General features: G+C 40.5%; 2 protein-coding genes and 1 pseudogene across 2 annotated transcripts; all 3 read left to right on the top strand.

Annotated features, from left to right (window-relative positions):
* The first annotated feature begins 965 nt into the window (after positions 1-965).
* Positions 966-1,913, top strand: LOC118449638 (uncharacterized). The gene is made up of 2 exons (XM_035884437.2): positions 966-1,306; positions 1,370-1,913. The coding sequence occupies exons 1-2, from the start codon at positions 966-968 to the stop codon at positions 1,911-1,913; spliced, it is 885 nt and encodes a 294-aa protein (XP_035740330.2).
* Positions 1,914-9,344: 7,431 nt separating this feature from the next.
* Positions 9,345-13,409, top strand: LOC146872532 (large ribosomal subunit protein uL15m-like; annotated as a pseudogene).
* A 2,092-nt stretch (positions 13,410-15,501) lies between these two features.
* Positions 15,502-16,113, top strand: LOC118449637 (uncharacterized). The gene has a single exon (XM_035884436.2). It carries the CDS (start codon positions 15,502-15,504, stop codon positions 16,111-16,113), a length of 612 nt encoding a protein of 203 aa, XP_035740329.2.
* The last annotated feature ends 7,204 nt before the right edge of the window (positions 16,114-23,317 follow it).

The raw sequence follows: 23,317 nt of genomic DNA, 5'->3' as shown, positions 1-23,317 counted from the left end.
GGTGAGGCCACTGTTTCGGCTCCGGTGCCCGCCATCCGGGCGGCCCTGGAGAGAGGCAGGATAAACATGGGTTGGACATCAGTGAGGGTGCACGGACTCAGGCAGCGGCTCCTCTGATATCACCGGTGCCTGGCACGAGGACATGTTGCTGTAGTGTGCCCGGCCATAAAGCCTAGGACAGACTTATGCTATATATGTGGTCAGCCGGGTCACCTGGCCAAGACATGCACGGATAAACCTGAGTGTCCAGTTTGTGCAGACGCTGGCCAGAAGCAGACCAACCACCATGCCGATTCTTGGGAGTGCCCGGTAGTGTCTCCTAGAAAATGGATAGACAAAGTTTTCGGGAGGGCACCAAATGTTGGCCCTGAGATAATCCGGGAAGACCCGCATAAGACCGCAGTAAAAACGGCAGCGAGGACAGTGAGAGTGACCAAGAAGAGAGGAGTGCATGAAGACATGGAGGTGGAACAAGGTGAACCGGGCACCTCATTAGGTGTAGAAGCAACAGAGGGTCCATAGACAATGTCCTCTGCTGTTCTACAGATAAATATAAACCACGCACGCCGTGCGCAGGACTTACTGGTACAGCGCATGCACGAGGACAGAGTGGAGATTGCGATTATTGCGGAGTCATGATGGGCTCCTCCTGGGGATAAGAGGTGGTTTTCATCCCTAGGAGGGACTTCACACTCCGCGATGCTTGTGGGCGATACTGGAAGACCCTGTAGCCTGATGCGTCGGGGTCTTTTTTACGTAACCATTAAATGGGGGACTCGCTGGTAGTTTCGGCCTACTTTCCTCCCAGCAAGAACATTAACATGTTTTATAGACTCCTTGATGGGCTCTTAGAAACACTCCTCGCTCTCCCAGTGCTGGTAGCTAGCGACTTTAATGCCCGGTTCAGCAGATGGGAAGGCAGGAGTAACCGTAGGGATGAGTTGCTCTGCATCTGAGCCAATAGAATGAACCTGGGTCTGCTGAGCCAGGTTGGCTATCCCACGTGCCTTCGACTACAGGGGTCCAGTGTTATAGATCTAACGTGGGGCACGCCGGCAGCTGGCGTCCGCCTCTCGGACTGGAGGGTGGATGAAGCTGAGTTCCTGTTGGACCACCTAAATGTTAGATTTAGCTATAGTCACGAGTCTACAGGGGTCCGAAATTCTCGCCCACAACATAAAAAGCCCCCTCGATGGCAGGTCAACTACCTGGATGAGGACTACTTGATTGCGACTCTCATTTCAGAGGAGTGGACGGGTGGAACTTTGTGCGAGGGGAGTGTGGCCGGTGCGGACTGTGCGGACAGGTAGGTGAAGTGGGCACAGTCTATACTGAAACTAGCATGCGACATGGCCATGTCCTGAGTGAGGGGACAAACCCGTGGTAGTAAAAGTACTTACTGGTGGTCGGACGATGTAACGAACCTTAGCGACGTTGCGATGACCATAGTAAGGAAACTTTCTAGAGCCAGGAAAAAGAAGAACAGGGAGGAAATAGTGCGGTGCCAAGACGCTCGAAGGGACGCAAGGAGGGCACTGACTAGGGCTATTAAAGAAGCCAAGAAGAACTCATGGAGGGACCTGCTGAACTCTATAGAGGATGATCCATGGGGCAGATCTTACAAATTGGTCTTGGGAAAACTTAGGCCTTATGCCCAACCAGTAACTGAAACCCTAGAAGATAGGATACTGGAGAATATATTCTCTAAGCTATTCCCAAGAGGACCGGGAACTGAGCTGCTGGAACCTCTACTCTCACAGGAGGAGGTCTTGGCTGTCGCCAGGAAAGGAAAAGGAGGAAGGCTCCTGGACTGGATGAGATACCGGGTCTGGTTGTGGGTGCTGCGTCGACACACTGTGAGAAAGGGTTGGCGCAGTGCTTCTCCGCATGCTTCCCGACAACGTGGAAGATAGTGAAGCTCGTCCTTATCAAAAAGAAAAGGGACGCGCCCCCCGACTCACCCGGATCATATAGACCCATATGCAGGATTGGCGAATTGGGGAAACTATTCGAGCGTGTAGTTGTTGGCCGGATCAACAGCTACTTAGAGGAGACTCGAACCATGGTGTCATTACAGTATGGATTTAGGACGGGCAGATTCACTGTAGATGCCGTCTCGATGTTAAAAAATTTGTGGAGGCATCGATACGGGACAGGAAAGTCGTTATCCTGGTGAGTCTGGATATCTCTAACGCTTTCAACTCCTTGCTGTGGGCCGTTATTGTTAAGGCGTTAGAGCGAAAAAACTTCCCACGCTACCTTGTGAGCATCATCAGGAGTTACTTAGACAATCGCGTCAAAGCATATACAGAAAGGCATGGACGCGCAGTGGAAAAATAGGTGTATTGTGGGGTCCCACAGGGATCCGTTTTGGGTCCTACGTTGTGGAGCATTGCCTATGACAATGTCCTCCAAAACCCGATGCCAGGTAGATCCCGTGTTGTCTGCTGTGCAGATGACATGGTCCTCCTGTCATCGGGATGGGACCTGCCTCAGGCTATCATGAACGCTGAGTGGGACATGGACATTTTGGTGGAGGAGATCGAGGGATTGGGTCTTAAAGTGGCGCCGCAAAAGACGGAGGCCATGGCCTTCCCTACCTCTGCCTTCTGCAGACGCAGGAATATCCCGCCCGCTTAGATTTGCCATAGAGGTGTTTGCGTTGAAATTAGAACCAGCGTTAAATACCTGGGCATAGAAATAAATTCAAGAATGTCGTTCAGACCCCACTTTGAGGCCCTAATCCCTAAAGCGGAGGGTATCCTCCGGTCCCTTGGGAGGCTCCTTCCGGACCGGGGGAGAAGAAGTGACGCCTCTACGGCAGCGTGATCCACTCGGTGCTCCTTTATGGGGTGCCGGTGTGGTGGGGCGCCGTTGTGAAGGACATGAGGATTGGGCGGGCTGTTTGTAGCCTCCAGAGGAAGGTGGCGATCCGGGTGTGTTGTGTTTATAAAACGGTCTCCTTCCACGCGGCGATGATGATTGCGGGGATTATTTCTCACGCTCATCTGGCACCCCGGCTGGCGGAGACCTATGCAGCTGTTAGAGACGCGGAGGAATCTGTTCCCCCGTGTAGTAAGGCTGTATTAGGTGCTCTTGCCAGAAGGAGGGCAATAGAAGCGTGGAAGTCTGAGGAACTTGAGCTCGTAGAAACACCAGCAGCAACGGGAGTCCGTGCAAGGGCGACTATTGCCGAATGGTTAGCTGAGTGGATCGGAAGGCCTCTCTCGGAACGACATTCACACCACACAGTTGATGTCCGGCCATGGCGGTTTCTCGGCGTACTTAAATAAGATAAAGAAGATTCCCTCCCCACGTTGTTTCCACTATGGGGGGAATGAGAATACGACGGAGCACACCCTAGTCGACTGCCCGGTGTGGACGGATGCCAGGAATAAGCTGATCGATGAGATGGGGGAGGGCAGCTAACCCTCCCCGTGATAGTCAGAATCTCCCTGACCGTCCCGGGGGGTTCCGGTGCGCCGGCTCCCTCGACACCTTCGAACAGTGGGTAGATAGTCCCTGGTGTCGAGAACAAGGAGCACCGAAAAGCCACTACCCCTATGGGTTTTGGCTACACGGCCACCGGAGATAATCCGAACTCCTTTCGAGGTCTTCGGGGCACGATCAGTATGTGACTTAGATTAGCGTCCACGCGCGCTCTTCTATTAAATGCTGACGTGCTATAGCCGGGACGTCGCTAGGCCGAGCGACGGGGCATACCTCCACGCGGTTCCCCGTGGGCATGTACCGTATGGTACATGGCGAAATTGTCCTCCCGGTTCGTCCTCCGGGTCCTGGGATTTTTTCAGGTCCTGCACCGGACGCATGGTTTCTCACCCAAAGGTGCCGAAAGGCACCACCTCATCAGGTACGAAGGTACCACTCGAACGACAAGAGGGGCTAGGAGGACGATATTTTGTTGCGTATGCCTAAATGGGCGAGGAAGCATAGGTTAGGCACCTTCGGGTAGCCGCCTTTACATTATCATGACCGTCCCGGGGGGATGGGCGGCCTTCCGGACCTTCGCAGCGCGGGTCATACGTGCAAAGGAGGAAGTTGAGAGGCGCAGAGAACGGACGCAAGAAGAAGTATGTATGAGTGAGTGTGTGGGTGTGTATATGGACAGGAGTGCGAACGATAGGCCGCATAAGAGAGTAGCTCCGGTGCGGCCACCTCGGGGCAAGGCTCCGAGCGGCTCAGGCGGCTTCACTCTAGGAGTGAGTGTTTGTATACGGGCGTGAATGGGCCTGATAAGAGCACCATGGGGTGGCGATCGGGTCAATATATATGGTTAGGGAGTAATTGCGTCTCCGGGGGCTCGTGGGCCCCTGTCGAGTGCGCCGTATTGGTATAAATGGAGATGAATGAATAGGAGCAAGACGAATACCGGCCTTGCTCACCAAGGAGGGGTACTGGGCGAATTTGTAATACGCTTATGCGCGATAACGCACACCTCTCTCCTCTGTCTGTTAGTAATAAGGATCGGAAGATTTTTTAGTCGATAAGCGATCCGAACCTGAGAGATTTCTCAGGCAAATTGAATCCAACACTCGTCTGAGTACCGGGCTCAGAGGGCCTATGAAGGTTTTTCCTCCTGACGAAACAAAAAGAAAAAAAAAGCATTTGCAGACGACTTTGCTACAATGTCAGACAGCCTAAAATGTGCTACAACACAAATCAATCTCTTAGAAGAACTAGCCAAAAAAGTAGGTTTGAAAATCTCCGTAGAAAAAACTAAATTTATTACAAACATCAAGAACGCTCAAAAATTTTAGAATACAGATATTGGTCCAGTGGAAAAAGTAAAGAAATTCAAATACCTGGGAGAAATAATTCAAGAAAATGGTTTAGAATAATCTGCAGTAGAAAGAAGGGTACGCAAGATGGAAAAAGCGTATGGTAACACTAAGAATATTTATAATAAAAGTGTCTATCTAAGAATCTTAAAGTAAGAGACTACACTACATTAGTGAAACCGGAATGCTTATACGCTAGTGAATGTTTGGTACTAAATTACAGATTAGATAAACTAGAAGTATAGAAAGGAGAATCATGAAGAAAATTTTAGGTCCAATGAAAACAACAGAAGTATGGAAATTAAGATCTAATGATGAAATATATAGAAACATAGAAGGCATAACAGAAACGATAAGGAAAAGAATACTGCAACTTTTGGGCCATATTTACAGAATTGATGATTCCAAATTAACAGAAAGGAAACTCATGTACCTTTCGAAGTAAAAGACAACTACTAGCTGGATTCAAGAGGTAAAGAAAGATCTAGAAAGAAATAATAAGAGTGAAGAAGAAACTATAGACAGAGAGATTTTTAGAAAGAGGGTATTAAGTATGGAAGGATTTCAATGAAGATTGAAGAAGAAACCTGGTGTGAAGTGGTCTGAGGACAGAAAGAAACAGCATATTGAGAAGATGAAGGAATATTGGAGGGAACGGAAGAGAAAACAACTAAGTGTGAAGAATTGAAATTGCCACGTCGTCATTAGCAGGTCTCATCGAAAGAACAATAACCATAATAAGAACAATAACAATACCAAAAAAAAGAAAAAAAAAATAATAATAATAATAATTTTTTTTTTGACTGTCTGAGAATGCCAATCTTTACGCACTAAACCAGGGACCCCGCCCGCCAAAGGAACCCTTCACCATTTGGGTCCCCTATAAATCCCTGGAGTGTCGGGCTCATCGTTGGAATAGGCACTACCGATTAAACTCATAGCCATCCCAGTGGCTTAGTGAAACCATCCCGGCACCGCCATGTGGCATTACGTCGGGATGGCGCCACTGCATCAGGTCCCTTTAGGGGATTCTCCCTTCGGCTCTACGGGGCAAGAGCCTGGAGCAAGGTTAGGGGCGCATCTATGGACTGCCCATCTCCTTCTGATTTCTGCGCAAGATGACCCTGACGTACCAGGCCACTTTGTTCCACTCCTCCTGACCTTGGAGCATTTTCTCGACAACGTTCGCTAGCGAGATGTCTCCGAGGTCCTGCTCCAAGGCGAGTCGTTCGACGCTCCACCGGGTACATTTGAAGAACGTGTGGTGGGCGTCGTCGGCAGTCGAGTCGTCATAGAGGCAGTTGCCGTCTGTTACCTTCCTCATATTTGCGAGGTATAAGCAGAACAGGTCATGCCCTGTCAAGAATTGTGTGAAGTAGAAGTCGACCCCCCGCTTCCCCCGCCACCTTTCTCCTGTCGCAGCACTTCGGCCCAGATTTCCGCGCCGTACAGCATCACTGCTTCGGCAGCGCGCATTAGTAGTCGCCTATTGCACGGTTGGGGAACGCTGACATTGGCCATGAGTGTGTCAAGCGAGGCTACTACATTCGTCGGCTGCCCTAATTATATGCTCTCCAATTGAGCTTGCTGTCGAGCATTACTCCTAAGTATTTGACAGCCGACTTAGTCTGGATCGTCGGGTCTCCTACAGTGAAGCTGCGCAAGGTGTTGATGCGCTTCTTCGTAAGTAGCACGATCTCAGTCTTCTGAGCTGCTAGGGATAGCCCGTGGTCTTCCATCCAGGAGATGACTGCGCATGACCTGGTTGAGCAGCAGCTGTGCCTCCTCCGTGTCCCTTGCAGTTATGACAACTGCAATGTCATCTGTGTACCAAACCAAGAAAGCACCTTCAGGGACTGCCATACGTAGGATATCGTCGTACAAAATATTCCAGATATCCGGTCCCAGTATGGAGCCCTGGGCTGCCCCCGATGTTAACTCCAAGCTTCTTGGACCATCGCCAGTACTGTATTCTAGGAAGCGCTCGTTCAGGTAGTCCCCGAGTATTCGGAGTAGGTACTCCGGGACACTGAAATTACATTCGAGCGCTTCCATTGCCAAGTCCCACCTGAGTTGAAGGCATTTCACACGTCTAAGGTACCAGCAGACACAAAGGGCGAGATAGATGATTCCCGCGCTCCGTCATTTTAGCGGTCATGACAACCTCCTGGACTGCGTGGATGGTGGAAAGGCCGGATCGAAATCCATACTGGCATGCAGCAAGAACGCCCTCACGACCGCGTGCAGTCGTGGCCTAAGCAGCTTCTCCAGGAGCTTGCCAGCTGTATTGAGCTTACATATAGGCCTGTATAGCGAAGCGGCATCTGCTGGACCCTTGCCCTTGCTTATGAGCACAAGTCTCGCTTTTTTCCACGGGGCGGGGAAGATGCCCTCCCTGAGGCACATGTTATATATGTTTAACAAGAGCTCAGGGTGACTCTGCGCGGCGGCTTTCATTACCTACGCTGGAGGGCCGTCTGGTCCTCGAGCTCTCTTGTTCCGCATGGAAGATGTGGCCCTGAGTAGCTCCCCTACGTAAACTTCGATCACTCGCCAACCTATGACTCTTGCCACAAAGTGTTCTCTGGCTAGAGATTCGTCTAGGATCGTCTCCCTGTAGCCAGGCATTCGAAAGGTTGACGTCGAGCCTGTGTTGAGTACTGCTATCTCCCATCTCGACACGACCTCCATCGTGTCGATTCGTCTTCCTCTGGAGTACGGCCTAGCCTCCTCCAATTCGAGAGCTTTGGCATTGAGGTCTTCAGGTACAATGAGATCCCCTTGCATTCCCCATAGCGCGTCTTCCAGATCGTCCAGTTTGGTCTGGAAGTCGTCGATCCGGTCGTTCGGGGTGAGATATACGCTGACGTAAGTCATTGAGTTATCTCTCACCCAAACGTAACCGCATCCGGATCCTTGATCCGACACATGTATCTGTCGGGGATCTGGTATCCATATGGTCACGGTGGCCAATTCGTCGGCGTACCATTCTGCTCCTGCCCTGTCTTGGGACTGTTCGCTGATTAGAACAATATCAGTTTTTTTCACAGAGCAGAGCTGGGTTATAAGGTGGTGCGCCTTTCTGCTCTTACTCTGAGGTTACCCTGCAGTACTCTCATTCATTTTTTTGTTGGCTCTTGCAAAGAACTCCTGAAAGGCTTTGCACGCCCTTGATCCGGCCAAGTGTTCCTTGGATTCAGCAGCGCTTTTGGAGCACAAGAAGCAAGTGGGCTCGCTGACCTTACAGTCTTTGATCTTGTGCTCCGTGTCGCCGCAGAAATAGCAAAGCTTGCTGCGATCAGGGCCCTTGCATGAGGCATTATGGTGGCCATAGTCGTGGCAGCGGTAGCATCGCCTTACTTTTGCTCCTCACCTGACTTTGCAGCTGACGAAGCCGACCAGCACTCAGTCGGACTTCAAAAGCTTCGCAGCTGCTTCCTCTTCTATTTTGACAAGGGCCAGCCGTTGCTTTCCCGCGTTGGGGTGCGTCATTTTGACTTCAAGTTTCCCCGAGTAGTCTGGCGGGGTCCTCTTTAGGGCCTCCTGGACTTCTGCTACCGATGTGCAGCAATCGCAGTCCCATATCTTCAACATAGCTCTAGGGACCAATTCCATGATGCTGCTCGTGTCTCCTACTTCTTTCCTCAGGGTTTCTGCGAATGTTTCCTTGATATCTGGAGTAGTCCTCTTGAGCTCGAGCAGAACTCCTCCCATTCTGGTCTACCGGACCGATCTAACGTCTACCTCTGTAGCGCAGATCTTGATGCGCTGGTGGATAGCTCCAACTACGTCTGCGTAGGTTTTACCTTGCGCAGGTTTCAGGAGGATCGCGTCCGGCATCGTTCCCTATCTCGATCCTCCGATTTGCTTGGTTTCTTTTTTTCCTGTGGGGTTTCATTGCCTTCTTCACGGGTTTTTCCCTTTTTCTCCTCTTCTTGACGACCTCCGTCCACTTGGGGGCTTCGGTCGTCGTCGCCTCTTGCCTTGGTCTTTTGAGGCTTTCTTCAGGGAACTGCGGCTGGCTAGTGGCTACTCTCTTAACTGCGCCAGCATCTGTTACAGAGTTTGCCCATGGGCTCTGAGAGACTCGGACGAGGATCCTCGCTCCCTCATTGACCTTTGTTCGAGATTTATACATGAACTCGAGGTTGTCAATGATCTCCTCCAGTTCTGAGAGCCCTTGCTTAATCGCATTGTTTACGTTCAGCTGTCTAGTCAAAGCCGCCCTCATATTGGCAAGGAGGACTTTCGCTTGTGCAAGTTTCTCTATTTCTCCATCTTGTGGTGACCTCTTCTCAGGCTGAGAGCCTCCGTTATTGTCGTTTTGAGCAGCGATGTCACTTCCAGTTGATATTGAAATGTTTTGTTGTTTTGTTGTTTTTTCTTTGATTCGATTCTCCATTAATTACATTGTTACTCCAGAGTGCCAGGCCGTCTCCGAACACGGTGCCTCAGGATGTGGGTGTAGAAGTGGGGGTGGAAGTGTGGGTGCTCACCCTCGCAACTATCCCCATTGTTGCGAGAACTTTTGGCTATAGGGCGGGAATGAAGCATCTGCCCTTGCCGTTCACCTACTTCCTTCATCGACATCGACACTCCCACGGGTGTTACGCATTGACGCCGGGAGTTTCCACGAGAACTGCGCTTTACGTATCATCCAGCACATCCCTTTCGGGCAGTGTCAACGTACCCGCTAGTCCTCGTGGCCCTGCCGTAATCCTGGCTTGGGGCCCTTACAGGGTACTGACATTCGTGCCAGATGAGCCCTGTTTTTTTTAAGTATAGCCGTGGATAATGTAGAACTCGCTAACCGCGTTTACTATTGCTGCCAATGAGGGCGACACTCGTGCACCGGTGGTGCGAAAAATTAGATATAATTCATACCACTACCACCTAGATCATGGTCGACTCCGCAAGCCAACCACAAAAGGCGGCGCATTATTAGTCGTAGTAGTAGATGCCACTTGCGCTGACGGCGGCGCTGCCATCGTAATTTAGAGTAGATAGCGCTGCATGAGTCCCGGTGGGCAGTCGAGTCTGCCGTCCAGCCATAGAGTATAGCTCGCGCAATTAACACGTAATGGCGTCCAAAACCTCGACAATAAAACCGAACACACTTTTACAAACAACTCAATAGATGTTCGATCTCTAATCACGATTATTATCACCACCCACTCACCGCCCACCAATTTACAAGCAAGATATAAACTTTCTGCCGATAGAGTGGAACAAACCACCAAAAACCGCACGAAATGCGGAGCTCACGGCGATACGTCCCTTCCGTATCAATGCCATGATGTAACTACTTAATAAAAATAATAATAATAATATAAAAAGCAATTATATAATATTATAGATCTATATAATTTTATAGATCTTATTCATTTATTTTCTCAATTAATAATTTCGTGTAAGGAAGAGAGAGTGAGAGAGAGAGAAAGAAAAAGAGAGAGAGAAAGAGAAAGAAAGAGAATGAGAGAGAGAGAAAGAAAAAGAGAGAGAAAGAGAGAGAGAGAGAAAGAAAAAGAGAAAGAGAGAAAGAGAGAAAGAGAAAGAGAGACTTGGTTGATTGGTTTATCTTTCTAAACTATTCTATTAATCATTATATAACATTATAGTACATATCATTATTTGTCATTCTTTTTAATCGATTTATCCTCTAACACTGTCTTATTTTGTTTTTTTAAGGCACTACACGGTTCAGTTCCTACGTAAAACAAATTCTATTTTTCCACTCCTTGTTTTGTGCAATTATATTGGAATGTCTCCTACCTGTCATCTATCCCTACCGCTTTCGTTATCTAAACTATTACTTAATTGTCTAATTAGTAAAATCCTTTTATACATAATATATTTAGTATATGCTAACATATATAATTTCGTGTTCTATTTAAAGAACTGATCTTAGTTATCCATCTTTTTTAACTTATAATAACAGATAAATGATCCTTAAATCTAAGTTTACCATCTATGATCATTTCTAAGTATTTTGTTTTCTCTCACGTTCAATCTTAATTCAAATAAAAATTTCAATACAGCGTTCCCTTTCACCTCTTTTCTTACGCTCCCAAATATCATGTATGTTATATTTTCTCCATACACTTTCAATTTCTTCATATTTATTCATTCCTCTATTATATTAAATGCCTTATTCATTTCCGTATCTAACTGCATATTAGTTTCTCCAGTGATATGTATTAATGTATCATCCTCAAATATTTTTATTTTACATCTACCGGAGCATATTCTGATTACGTCATTTATGCATATAATAAGTAATGAGATACTGGATCCAATACAGTATCCTTGTGGCACTCCATACCCAGCGTTAATTAATGTGACCATCTATTCGTTGAGAAGGAACTGCTGCGTTCTATTATTTAAATATGATTTTAATTATTCTAAATCTTTTCCTCTAATTCCATATCGCTACAGTTTTGAAATTAGTCTTGTTGAAATCTGTACACTGTTACAAACACTCGTTTAATATCCATGAAAATTACTTTCACCACTTTTCCATTGCTAACTATTAATTTCCATTCGTCAGTCGCAGTTTGATTTGCCCTTTCGCGCGAGTACTCTTTTCTAAAGCCAGATTGGTTTTCCGTCATAATATCATCATTATATATTACCATTATTCATATCATATATATCATCATTAATTTTCAAATACCCTTCTATTTGCATCTTCACCAATAATTCTAGCACTTCTAGCACAGGGTTCAAATTTTACTCCGAGAATAAAGTAATTGGGAATACACTATCTTAAAGAAACGTTCTGAGAATCTGTAACGTAAAATATGTTATTTCATTAAATAAAATGCAAATTATATTTTCATGCCCTATTCAATATTTTTTCTAATGTTATTGTTTAAAATTTGCAGTTATATACCGCACCTATTAACCATTATCCATTCTTTCCAGATTATACGTAGAAATACTATAATATATGTATACCTTTGTTTGTATATATATGTTTATATATATATACATATATATATATATATATATATATATATACATATATATATATATATATATATATATATATATATGCTAATCAGTACAATGAAAATCATATATTCAATTTTTATCCCCACCATAAGGAATGTGCAAACATACATCTAGCCGTGTGAAATGTATTTTTGATAGCATATAGTTTTGAGTGAACAGTACACTCTAGATAATAATAATTACGAAGAAAATTACTTGTTAAGTTGAAAATGGAAAAAAATGGTAGAAATATAGCATTATCCATGTTACGAAGTTTATCCTACTAGTATTGTCAAATCTTTAACCTATTCCTGTTAACCTTAAAAAGAGATGTAAAAAAATTTTTTTTAATTTGGTACTCATGCATGTATTAGATTCATTGGATATATAGTTAAATCGAATTAAAATCTTTGCGATTTTGAATACTGTTATGTTATTATTAAAATTAGATATATGTTGAAAATCAATTAGAAACGTATATTACCTGTAATTATTATATTTTATCAATTTGGAAAATCGTTCATTGAAAATGCAGTTTTATATGAAATTAATAGAATTGAAAGATAGTATCATTTTTATGTTATAATTATTCAAGAAGAGGTAGAGAGGACAATACAAGAGAAGATAAACATGACGCAGGTAATAAAGGTTATGGTAAAACAAAAAATTATGTGGGAACTGGATATAACACTAGAGATAACCCATTTTATCTTAGATTCGAATACGAACCCTATTATAAAGGACATCAGTAAGAATAACATTTCTTATTATTTTAGATTATTTTTATTCTGATTATATATTTATAGCAATTTGTATCCTGCTTTCGTCCATTATAGTTTAAGAAGACGGTATCTATCATTTTCTTTACATCAGCTTTATAGATACAAATAGAATAGATATATGTAAACCAATTGATCTTGCTAAATATACGGTATTATATAACTTTCATATTAATTGGAAACATGCTACAGTCCATTTAACAGATGAGGTAATTAAATTTTTATCATTAAGATAGAATTATTACTATCGGATATTAAAAAAAGCATCTTTTAAAAGTACAAATTAAATCAAAGCAAAAGTCAATGTGGAGGTACTTAGGCCAAGTGAACCTGTGATCATTGCAATCGAAAGAAATGATAATGTTATTACTACAGCCTATTATAATAAAAAAAAACTGCTTATTTGCTTTGATACTGAACAATTTCTTCGCGGAGGTATAGATATTCTTGATTATTTAATTATTTTGGCAATATAGTTGATTTACAACAATCGAACATATTTTTTTGTATTTATATCATTTGAATAATATGTTTACTAATGAAACATTTGTATGACCTAGGTGATCCAATTTCCCGTAGATTATTACCAATTGTAGATTGTTTAGAATATTATTCGAATGCTGCATCAAGAGGATATTTGGTAGACCCTGAAAAAATTTCTCAGGAACGTTTAATATAATCTTAATAATATCATTATATACTTGCAAAAATTGAAGATAACTGTGAAATGCTAAACGTAAAAACAGTCATTCTGTGGGCAGATTGAATTATAAGTCTTGTAGATGAAACAATTCTCAAATCAAAGGCAGAATATTCGAAAGAATTTTATGCTAGTTAAAATATTGCATATTTAATGGATAAAAAAAAACATGTTTAGTCTTATATTAAATCATTTAAAATACATGATATCAATAAAATAAGAATATATGAATACTTCATCGAATTATTTTAAAGCTAACTTTCGCCAAATTTTATAACATTTTCATAATATTTTCATAACATTTATGATGAAATTTTGAGATGTTGAGAAACTGTAATCACAGTTTGGACAAAAATAAGTTCCCGCCCCTTTTTATAGTCAAGACCAGCTTCGGCCATCTTGATCGATGTATCGATCCAATGTATCAATTCCTGTCGAATTGAATAAACACAGCTTTTTGTCTCATAGGAGAAAAAACACAGAACGATACAGATTTGTTTAATTAATATCCCATGTGCATAATCCTGTTCCATCAGGTTATGGGCCCAGGTGACGTGAAAATTAAATAAAAAGAACATAAAGAAAAACATCGCGCGTGAAGGACAACATCGATATTTTTTTACTTTTATGGTATCAGTGTCTGTTGAGACTACAACACAAGGCGTGGGTGATCTAACCTCAAAAGGCGATTTCATATCACGTGGGTGATCTAACCTCAAAAGGACGATTTCTTATTCGTACCGCGTAACGTGTGAGATACGTGTGAAAAAAAAGAAGAATTTTATTATTCTCATGGAATGATTCATTATTCGCTATGATCTTCGTTACCGTCAAGGATGTCGAGTTCAAATTAAGTAACGCAACTAGTCGAGAAGCTGCAAGAAAGAGAAAATTTCCCAACATGGAAATTTGCGATGCAAGCGTGGCTGGAACACGACGACCTGTGGGGTGCGTACTGAGAACTGAACAGTACGTAGCTGATGAAAAAAGGGCAACAAAGGCTAAGTCAAAACTCATCTTATCAGTAGACTATATAAACTATGCACACATTCAGGAGTGTGCCACCGCAAAAGAGATATGGGAAAAATTACAAAGACTCGGGATTGACGCAGAAGGTCAGCCTTTTGAGGACCTTAGCAACTACTCAACTACAAAAATGCAAAGATGTTGAGGAATATGTAAACATTATAATAACAACTGCTTATAAACTTGATGGCATAGGGTTCAAGGTGACAGACGAGTGGGTAGGAACGCTGCTTCTGACAGGACTACCAGACGAATACTGCCCCATGATTATGGGTCTGGAAAAATCTGGGACAGCAATATCCGCAGACTCGATAAAGATAAAATTGCTACAAAACGTCAAGGGAACAAAAAGAGTAAAGGGCGCGAGCAGCAACACAGCATTCTACACAGGCGGGACAAAAATGAAGTCGAAGGCTGTACGGTGCTTTCGGTGCAAACATACAGGACACTTTGCGAGTAAATGTAAAGTAAAGCCAACCGTACAAACAAATACAAGCGAACAAAATGAAAAGAAGACAGTGCCAACACAAAGTAAAGCGTATTGGGCTTTCCTATCGTCAATGGGAACAAACGGTAGAAACTGGTATGTCGACTCGTGTGCGTCAAACAATTTTTTGGCGGTGGATCAGGGACTAAGAAACCAGAAGAAATGCTCAGTAGCGAAAGTTACTATGGCGAACAAACAAGGTATGTCAGCAAGATTGATAAGGTACATGAGCCTGGAGATTCCAACGAGTAACAGCGTACAAGAGATTACAGAGCTCAATGTGCTTCATGTACCAGAAAACTCAGTTAACCTGCTGTAAGTAAGTCAAATGATTAAAAAGGTTGAAAGACGTAAAGCTCGACTCGTCGTGAAAGGTTGTAGCCAAAAAAAAGGAATAGATTTCCAAGAAACCTATTTATAACGATTTATCCAGGTGGTCAGGTATGCTTTTGTGAGATTCCTATGCGCCCTAGCTGTAAAGGACGGGTTGAAGATGGACCAGATGGACGTCACTACTGCTCTCTTGCATGGAGAATTAGAAGAGAAGATTTACATTAGACCGCCAAAAGAATTCATCGAAGCGAACGAAGAGAAGAAGATGACTGATCTCGGCGAGGCACGACACCTCTTGAGTATCCGTATCACAAGGAACAAGGAAATGGGCTAACTATACATCGACCAGGAGACTTAATTCGAGGGATGCTGGAAAAATTCGGAATGGCAAACTGCAAATCTGTATCAACGCCATTCGATCCAAACCAAAAATTAACCAAAAAAAACCAGCTGATGTCTCATGCAGAGGCGAGTGAGATGAGAAAAATTCCATATAGAGAAGCTATAGGTAGCTTACTCTATGCCAGCCAAGGAACAAGGCCGGATATCGCATACGCGGTAGGCCTAGCTAATCGATTCTGTCAAGACCCAAGAAGATTACATTGGACAGCGGTGAAACGAATATTTAGGTATCTGAAGGGAACTCTCTCCACGAAACTAGTCTTTAACATTGAAGCTAATCGAAAAATTGAAGGCTACAACGACTCTGACTGTGCGAACGACGCCGACCACAGAAATTCGATTACTGGAAGCATCTTCCTCTTCCAAGGAGGACCTATATCCTGGCAAAGTAAGAAACAACGCACAGTAGCGTTATTCACAACGGAGGCCGAGTACATAGCGCTATCTTCAACGGCACAAGAAGCGTTATGGTTACGTGTAATAGCCAAAGAGCTGGACCCTGATGCTGTTTTACCAGTCACAATTTTTTGTAATAATAAAGGAGCTATAGATCTGGCAAAAAATACTGGATATCGTCCAAGGACGAAGACATAGACATTAGGCATCACTTCCTTCGGGAATGTGTCGAGAAGAAGAAAATTAGCGTAAAATTCATCCCAACCAAGGAAATGGCAGCAGATGTACTAACTAAAGGGTCATTTGGACCCTAGCTGCAAAACTTTAAATTCCAAATGGGGCTGAAAGATTATTTTTATATATTTTTGTCATTTTCGTTTGTGTGGGGGTGTTGAGAAACTGTAAACTCAATTTGAACAATAATAAGTTCCCACCGCTTTTATAGTCAAGGCCAGCTTCGGCCATCTTGATCGATGTATCGATCCAATGTATCGATTCCTGTCGAATTGAATAAACACTGCTTCTTGTCTCACAGGAGAAAAAACAAAACGATACAGATTTGTTTAATTAATATCCCATGTGCATAATCCTGTTCCATCATGTATTATCTCATTGCGCTGAGACAGTAAGCGTACATCGTATGGCTGCTGGCTTAAATATACCATCAATAATGCTAAAAATCTCAAAATTGGGAGACATCTGTTCCATACGGAACACATCAAATAACGAAGTAGAGGATATCGACATATCTACTAACGCTTCCATCTATCGAGCTGAGTTCTTATCTACTAGCAAAAAGAGGAAATTAATACAATCACAGATATGAAAAATTTACGCACGTTCCATCAATCCGAAATGTGGCTACAAGATATACCTATATACAACTCATACAGTATCCTCTCTGAAACCGATGCTACACTAACAGGTAACACCAAAAGAAAGGAAGAAAATAAAGCTTCTCCTATTTACATTCAGAGTCAAGTCATTGAACCGCTAATAGAATTACTTGTGCAACAAGCAGGTAACAACAATTTTACTTTAAAGTAACTCAAAGATAATCAGATAAAAATTCAGTAATTATCCTCGGATCACTATAGGAAAGTAATAAGCAAGTTAAAAAGCAAAAACGCAAATTTTCATACCTATCAACTTAAAGATGAAGGAAGTTATAAGGTAATTCTACGCGGAATTCATCCAAAAACAAATTTACAGAAAATCATTGACGAACTCAAGCAACATAAACACGTTGTTAGGTCGATTAATAATATAGTCAAATATGATACTAAACTGCCACTACCTCTATTTGCTATTGAACTTGAATCAAATAATAATAACAAGAACATATACAGCATGGAAAAACTACTCAACACATTAATTAAATTCGCCAAGACCGAAACGTGACATATCTCAATGCCATGGCTGCCAAACCTACGGTGATACGAATAATTACTGCAATAGGTTACCTGCTTGTGTTAAATGTACAGGTAATCACTTAACTACATTTTGTCCACAATAGGGTAAACTAGTAAACGTAAAGTGCTTTAATTGCCAAAGTAATCATCCAGCAAGCTATAAAGGCTGTTTGGTACGTAAATAACTACAACACAAAACATTTCCTTCACTAAGACGAAGAACACTATCTGAAACTAACAATAACTATATTCCTTATACCACAGAATACAATCCAAAAATAGACACTTCTTAAAACTATACTAAACACTTTTATAAAAATAACAGAACCTATGCACAAGTAACAGCCAAACAGACCTTGCAACAACAAAACATTGTTGTTGTTGACCTTGTAACACCTTCTTCTTGGTCAAGAAATTCTCCTAGAAACGAATATACAGAACTTAAACAACTTTAATCCAATCTGTTAAAAATACAGAACTCATAACAGACATGCTCTCAACACAAACATCACTGTTACAGCAACAAACACATCAAATAACTATCATGTTAGATCTCTTAACAAAATTCTTGAATACCTACAAATAATGAATGGATCAATCAAAATAGCTGTTTGGAACACCAACGGATTAGAACAAAGACTTTAAGAACTTAAAATTTTCATCTATACATATAACATTGATATTATGGCAATTTCAGAAAGCAACCTTACAGTTAAAAATTATATAAAAATACCACACTACAGCATATATGATACCAAGCACCCATCGGGAAAAGCACGCGGGGGTTCTGCAATTATCATTAAAAATAATATGAAACACCATCTATATGCCAACACCTCACTTGACTATCTACAAGCAACAACAATTGCACTAGAAACCATAACTAGAAAAACACAAATATCGGTTATATATTCATCGCCAAAACATGAAATTATTCAAGAGCAATATTCAAATTTCTTTAAAAGTCTTGAAACAAATTTATAACAGTAGGGGACTACAATGATAAACACAAATAATGGAGGTCAAAAAGAACATCACCTAGGGGTAAAACACTGCTCGAAATCATATCAGTATCAACCGGGGAACCCACCTATTGGTCAGCAGCATCAAACAAATTACCAAATCTTCTAGATTTCGCCATAACTAAAGGACTGAAAAAGGCGCACTTCAAATTAATTTTAAGCACAGAACTAAACTCTGATCACACACCTATATTGATAGAATTTCTACAAAACCAATCCACATAGAAACTACATCCAAATTATATAATAGAAATACGAACTGGGATAAATTTAGGTCAACTATTGACGAAAAATTATATTGCAAAACCCTTCTGAAAACATCAGAACATATCGAAAATACTGTGAAGTACATAACAAAAATAATTCAAGAGTCAGCATGGTTATCTACTTCTAATATACAAGAAAATAAAATGAGCTGTTCACACTCAGCCTATGTTTTCCAGAAAATTAAACAAAAAAGAAAAGCTACAAACAAATGGCAAAGGCATAAAACAGAAGAAAATAAAAGGCAGTTAAATGAAGGTTACTCACAAGAGAGGTTAAAATAATGACAAAAGAATACTGTAATACAAACTATTCACTCTGAAAGGCAATAGAAAAATTAAAAAGACCAATAATGCAGACTCCAATATTGCGAAAACCAGACGGATCTTAGGCAAAGACGTCCATGGAACAAGCCAAGACATTTACTAACCACTTATATCAAACTCTTCAGCCAAATAGTATGGTTACGACAGTAAATACTACAACCGTATGCGATAGTACTGAAAGCGAAGATCAAAACAACTTGATATACAAGACTACAAAAAAAGAAATAAAGCAATTAATAAATATAATAAAAGCTAAAAAATCTCTAGGCTTTGATCTCATTAGTGGGAAAGTAAATGAAGAACTCCTAGAAAAAGCTATCAGAATAATTACCATAATATTTAACGCCGTACTTAGTCTCCATTACTTCCCTGACTCATGGAAACTGGCAGAAATAATAATGCTGCCTAAGCAGAATAAAGGTATTCATGAACCATCCTCTTACAGACATATTTCCTTATTACCGATTCTATCCAAACTTTTAGAAAAAGTAATATTAGTTATAATTAAAAAAATAATTAATAAAAAACGACTAATACCAGATCACTAGATTGGCTTTAGAGAGAAATATGCTACAATTGAACAGGTTTACAGATTAATTAATCAAATAACAACTGCTATGGAAAACAAGAAATACTGTATATGTCTATTCTTAAACGTATAAAAAGCCTTTGACAAGGTATAACATGAAGGCTTATTAAAAACTATAAAACAACACTTCAATTTATCTATTTCTTAAATCATACCTAAACAATAGAACTTTTTATGTAAAAGTTAAAGACTCGCACTCAGCTGTACAAGTAATACTTGCCAGTGTACCACAAGGAAGCGTATTGCGTATCTCTATACGCTCTACTCTGCGGATATCCCGACAACGCAAGGCACTATATTAAGAACCTTCGCCGACGACATTGCAATCTTAGCCACATACGAAGATCCACAAGAAGCAACTATAATCTTGTAAAATCACATAAAATTGCTTGAAAAATGGTTGATAGATAGTAAAATTAAAGTCAACTACAATAAATGCAATCACATTACATTCACCCTTCGCAAAAGCAAAGTACTAGCAATCACTATACACAATAATAAAATACTGCAAACAAAATAAATCAAATATTTGGGTTTGTACCTTGACTCTAAACTAACCTGGAAACAATACATTCATAAAAAAAAATACTACAAATTAAACTTAAAAGAAAAGACATTTATTGGTTAACAGGCCGAAAATCTAAATTAAGTATAGAAAATGAGTTACTAATATACAAAACAATAGTAAAGCCTATTTGGATGTACGGCATCCAGTTATGGGGTACGGCAGCTAAAAGCCATATCTCCAAAATGGAAGCTATGCAATTAATAATAATTCGCACAATTGTAGACGCGCCATGGTATGTCAAAAACGAGGACTTACGTAAAGATTTACAAATCTCAGCAGTATCAAAGGAGATACAGCGGATGTCTGACAAATATAAATCAAGAACCCTAAACCACCCTAAACCGTTACCCAATACTCTTTACAACAACAATACAGCAAGAAGACTTTAAAAAAGGCCTCAAGATCTAGTTACGCAAGTCTGAAACAACAGGACTGAAACTCACATGCTACCCTCAATTCAGTAAAATAACTCGCCAAATGTCTCACGTGATAAATTGCAAGAATATTCCTGGGAATTATAAAAAAAAATTCCGGAACATTTCTATATTCTATAAGATCTCAAAATTCTATATATTTTTATATTCTTTACTAAATTATTTATCTGAATAAACATAGAATACGAGTGCATATACGTAGGTAGATAAGAGAAGAAAATATTCGTATTCCCAAATAACAAGGCAAAGCTTAAAGCAATCGACAAAAGCACAAAGAAATGTAATAGACAATAAACGAGAAACAACAAAGAAGAATAATTCAAATCAGTTTACAAAAAATAGCTGTAAGATACATATGGATTTTTATTCGGTTATTGAAATTGTTTATCCTATAAATAATCAACCAGAAACCCCATGTTCTCTCTTTAATTCTAACTACAACTCAAACTATCATAGCAATGTAAAATTGACCTTCTCCTATACATTTCACTTCGACTTCTTTGTTCCTTTTTCTTGTTTTCTTTAAGGCTGTTCAGTACTTTTATTCAAAATGTGTGATTTCAGCGATTTGTATGTACAAAATATGAACTACGAAACTATGAGCAACGCTGACCACGATACGTCAATCATATCGGTACATAAGTTTGTGTTGGTTATTTCCCTCTCATGCTTACATAACAATTGGTATGAGTTGGAGTAGTTCAGTTGAATTTGATTGTATACCTTTCAATCTCTCATATGTGTACCTTTCTTTAATGTGTACCGTTCTTTAATGTTCTTAAATTAGAGTGCGTTTCGCAGTGATCCGTGCTAGATAAGATGTCGATACGCATTTGTTTTACAATAAATCCATCGAAACTAATAAATATAATTGACACAAATTGAAAAGAATTAGTATATTAGGTTGACGCGAATGAAATGTCGGATTCTTAAGTGAATATATTAAACTGCATATCTTTTTCCAAAAGCTGTTTATTTAATCAAAATATGCTCCATTTACTTCAATACACTTTTCTCAACGAGATTTTAATGCATAGATGCCTGTCTTGAAGAAATTCTGATCTTTAGAATCAATGAACTCTGATATGGCATTTTTCAGACTGTCTTCATTTTCGTACTGTTTAGCCTGTAAAAACAGTTCTAAATGTTTAAATAAATGAAAGTCGGTTGGCGAAAGATCCGGTGAATAAGGTGGGTGCTGCAAAATTTCATATTTTAATTCATTTAATTTCGCAATTGTTTTGTACGATGTATGCGGCCGAGCGTTGTCGTGGAGAAGTATTGGTCCCATTAACAAGTGATGGGCGTATAATTTTCAATTTTTCATGCATTTCTTCAATGTACTGGCAATAATTTTCGGCTATAATTGTCATTCCAGTTCGAAGGAATGAGTAGTGTATTACTCCAGTCACATTCCACCAAACTGTGATTAAAATTTTCCGTGGATGAAGTGATGGCCGTGGAGTATGAGCACAAACACGAGCCCCTATCAAGTCACCGAGCACACATTTTCCTATTGTCGTAAATAACCCATTTTTCATCACAAGTAATGATCCGATCGAAAAATGGATTTCGATTAAATCGGGTTAGCAATGATGAGCATACGTTCAAGCAATCCAGCTTATTTCGCTTGGTTAGTTCGTGCGGTATCCACTTATCCATTTTTTTCACCACGCCAATTTCAGAAAGATGTCGCAATATTGTTGTATGGTCAACTTCCATTCTTGCAGCAAGTTCCCTTGAAGAAACAGTTGGATTCGTTTCCACCAATGCTTTCAGAGCATCATTTTTCACAGACGTTTCGGGTCTTCCACGCGGTTCATTTTGCAGGGAAAAATCACCAAACCGAAATTTTTCAAACCAACGCTGCGCTTTTAGATCATTCACAGTATTCTTCCCAAACGTCTGGTTTATATTACGTGCAGCTTTTGCATCATTATTACCAAGTTTATACTCATATAAGAAAATTACACGAATATCGGTTGAATCCATATCGGTGCAAAATTCAAAGCAAATAACAAAAGGAAACACTTTTGAGAAAATCTTCTTTACTAAAATATCATTCTGGCAGTGGACAGTACGACTATAAACCAGGTTATGTCAAAAACAAAAACATGACAAAAAGAAGGAGACAAACGTTCACATTTAAAGAAAATCAGACATTCATACGCACCGACCTAATATTAATCTGCGACAAAAATAAAAATTTGTTTAATATTTTCTCAATAATAATTAGTAAATAATTATAATTTTATTATTTTAATACAAATTAAAGCATGAATTCATTTCCATACTATGAAGTAGAACGCTTTTTCCTTACATTGGTTGCCTCTGTAAGATTAATCCAGTCTATACGACTTCAACTATTACTACTAATAATAACATGCTACTATTTCTATTACTGATAATAATGTAATGTAATGTAATGTAATATGATGTAATGTAATGTAACGTAATGTAACGTAATGTAACGTAATGTAACGTAATGTAACGTAATGTAACGTAATGTAACGTAATGTAACGTAATGTAACGTAATGTAACGTAATGTAACGTAATGTAACGTAATGTAACCTAATGTAACGTAATGTAACGTAATGTAACGTAATGTAACGTAATGTAACGTAATGTAACGTAATGTAACGTAATGTAATCTAATGTAACGTAATGTAACGTAATGTAACGTAATGTAACGTAATGTAACGTAATGTAACCTAATGTAACCTAATGTAACGTAATGTAACCTAATGTAACGTAATGTAATGTAATATAATGTAATGTAATGTAAT

This window comes from Vespa mandarinia, chromosome 14 (genome assembly GCF_050613455.1).
Source record: "Vespa mandarinia isolate Hongniang chromosome 14, ASM5061345v1, whole genome shotgun sequence".
NCBI lineage: Eukaryota > Metazoa > Arthropoda > Insecta > Hymenoptera > Vespidae > Vespa > Vespa mandarinia.
This window is presented reverse-complemented; position numbering and strand designations above follow the sequence as displayed.

Excerpts from the sequence above, each read along its gene's own strand:
- LOC118449637 (XM_035884436.2), top strand. The coding sequence starts at position 15,502 with ATGGCAAACTGCAAATCTGTATCAACGCCATTCGATCCAAACCAAAAA.
- LOC118449638 (XM_035884437.2), top strand. The coding sequence starts at position 966 with ATGAACCTGGGTCTGCTGAGCCAGGTTGGCTATCCCACGTGCCTTCGA. Across the intron at positions 1,307-1,369 it reads GGTGCGGACTGTGCGGACAG|GGGACAAACCCGTGGTAGTA; the intron begins GTAGGTGAAGTG and ends GTCCTGAGTGAG.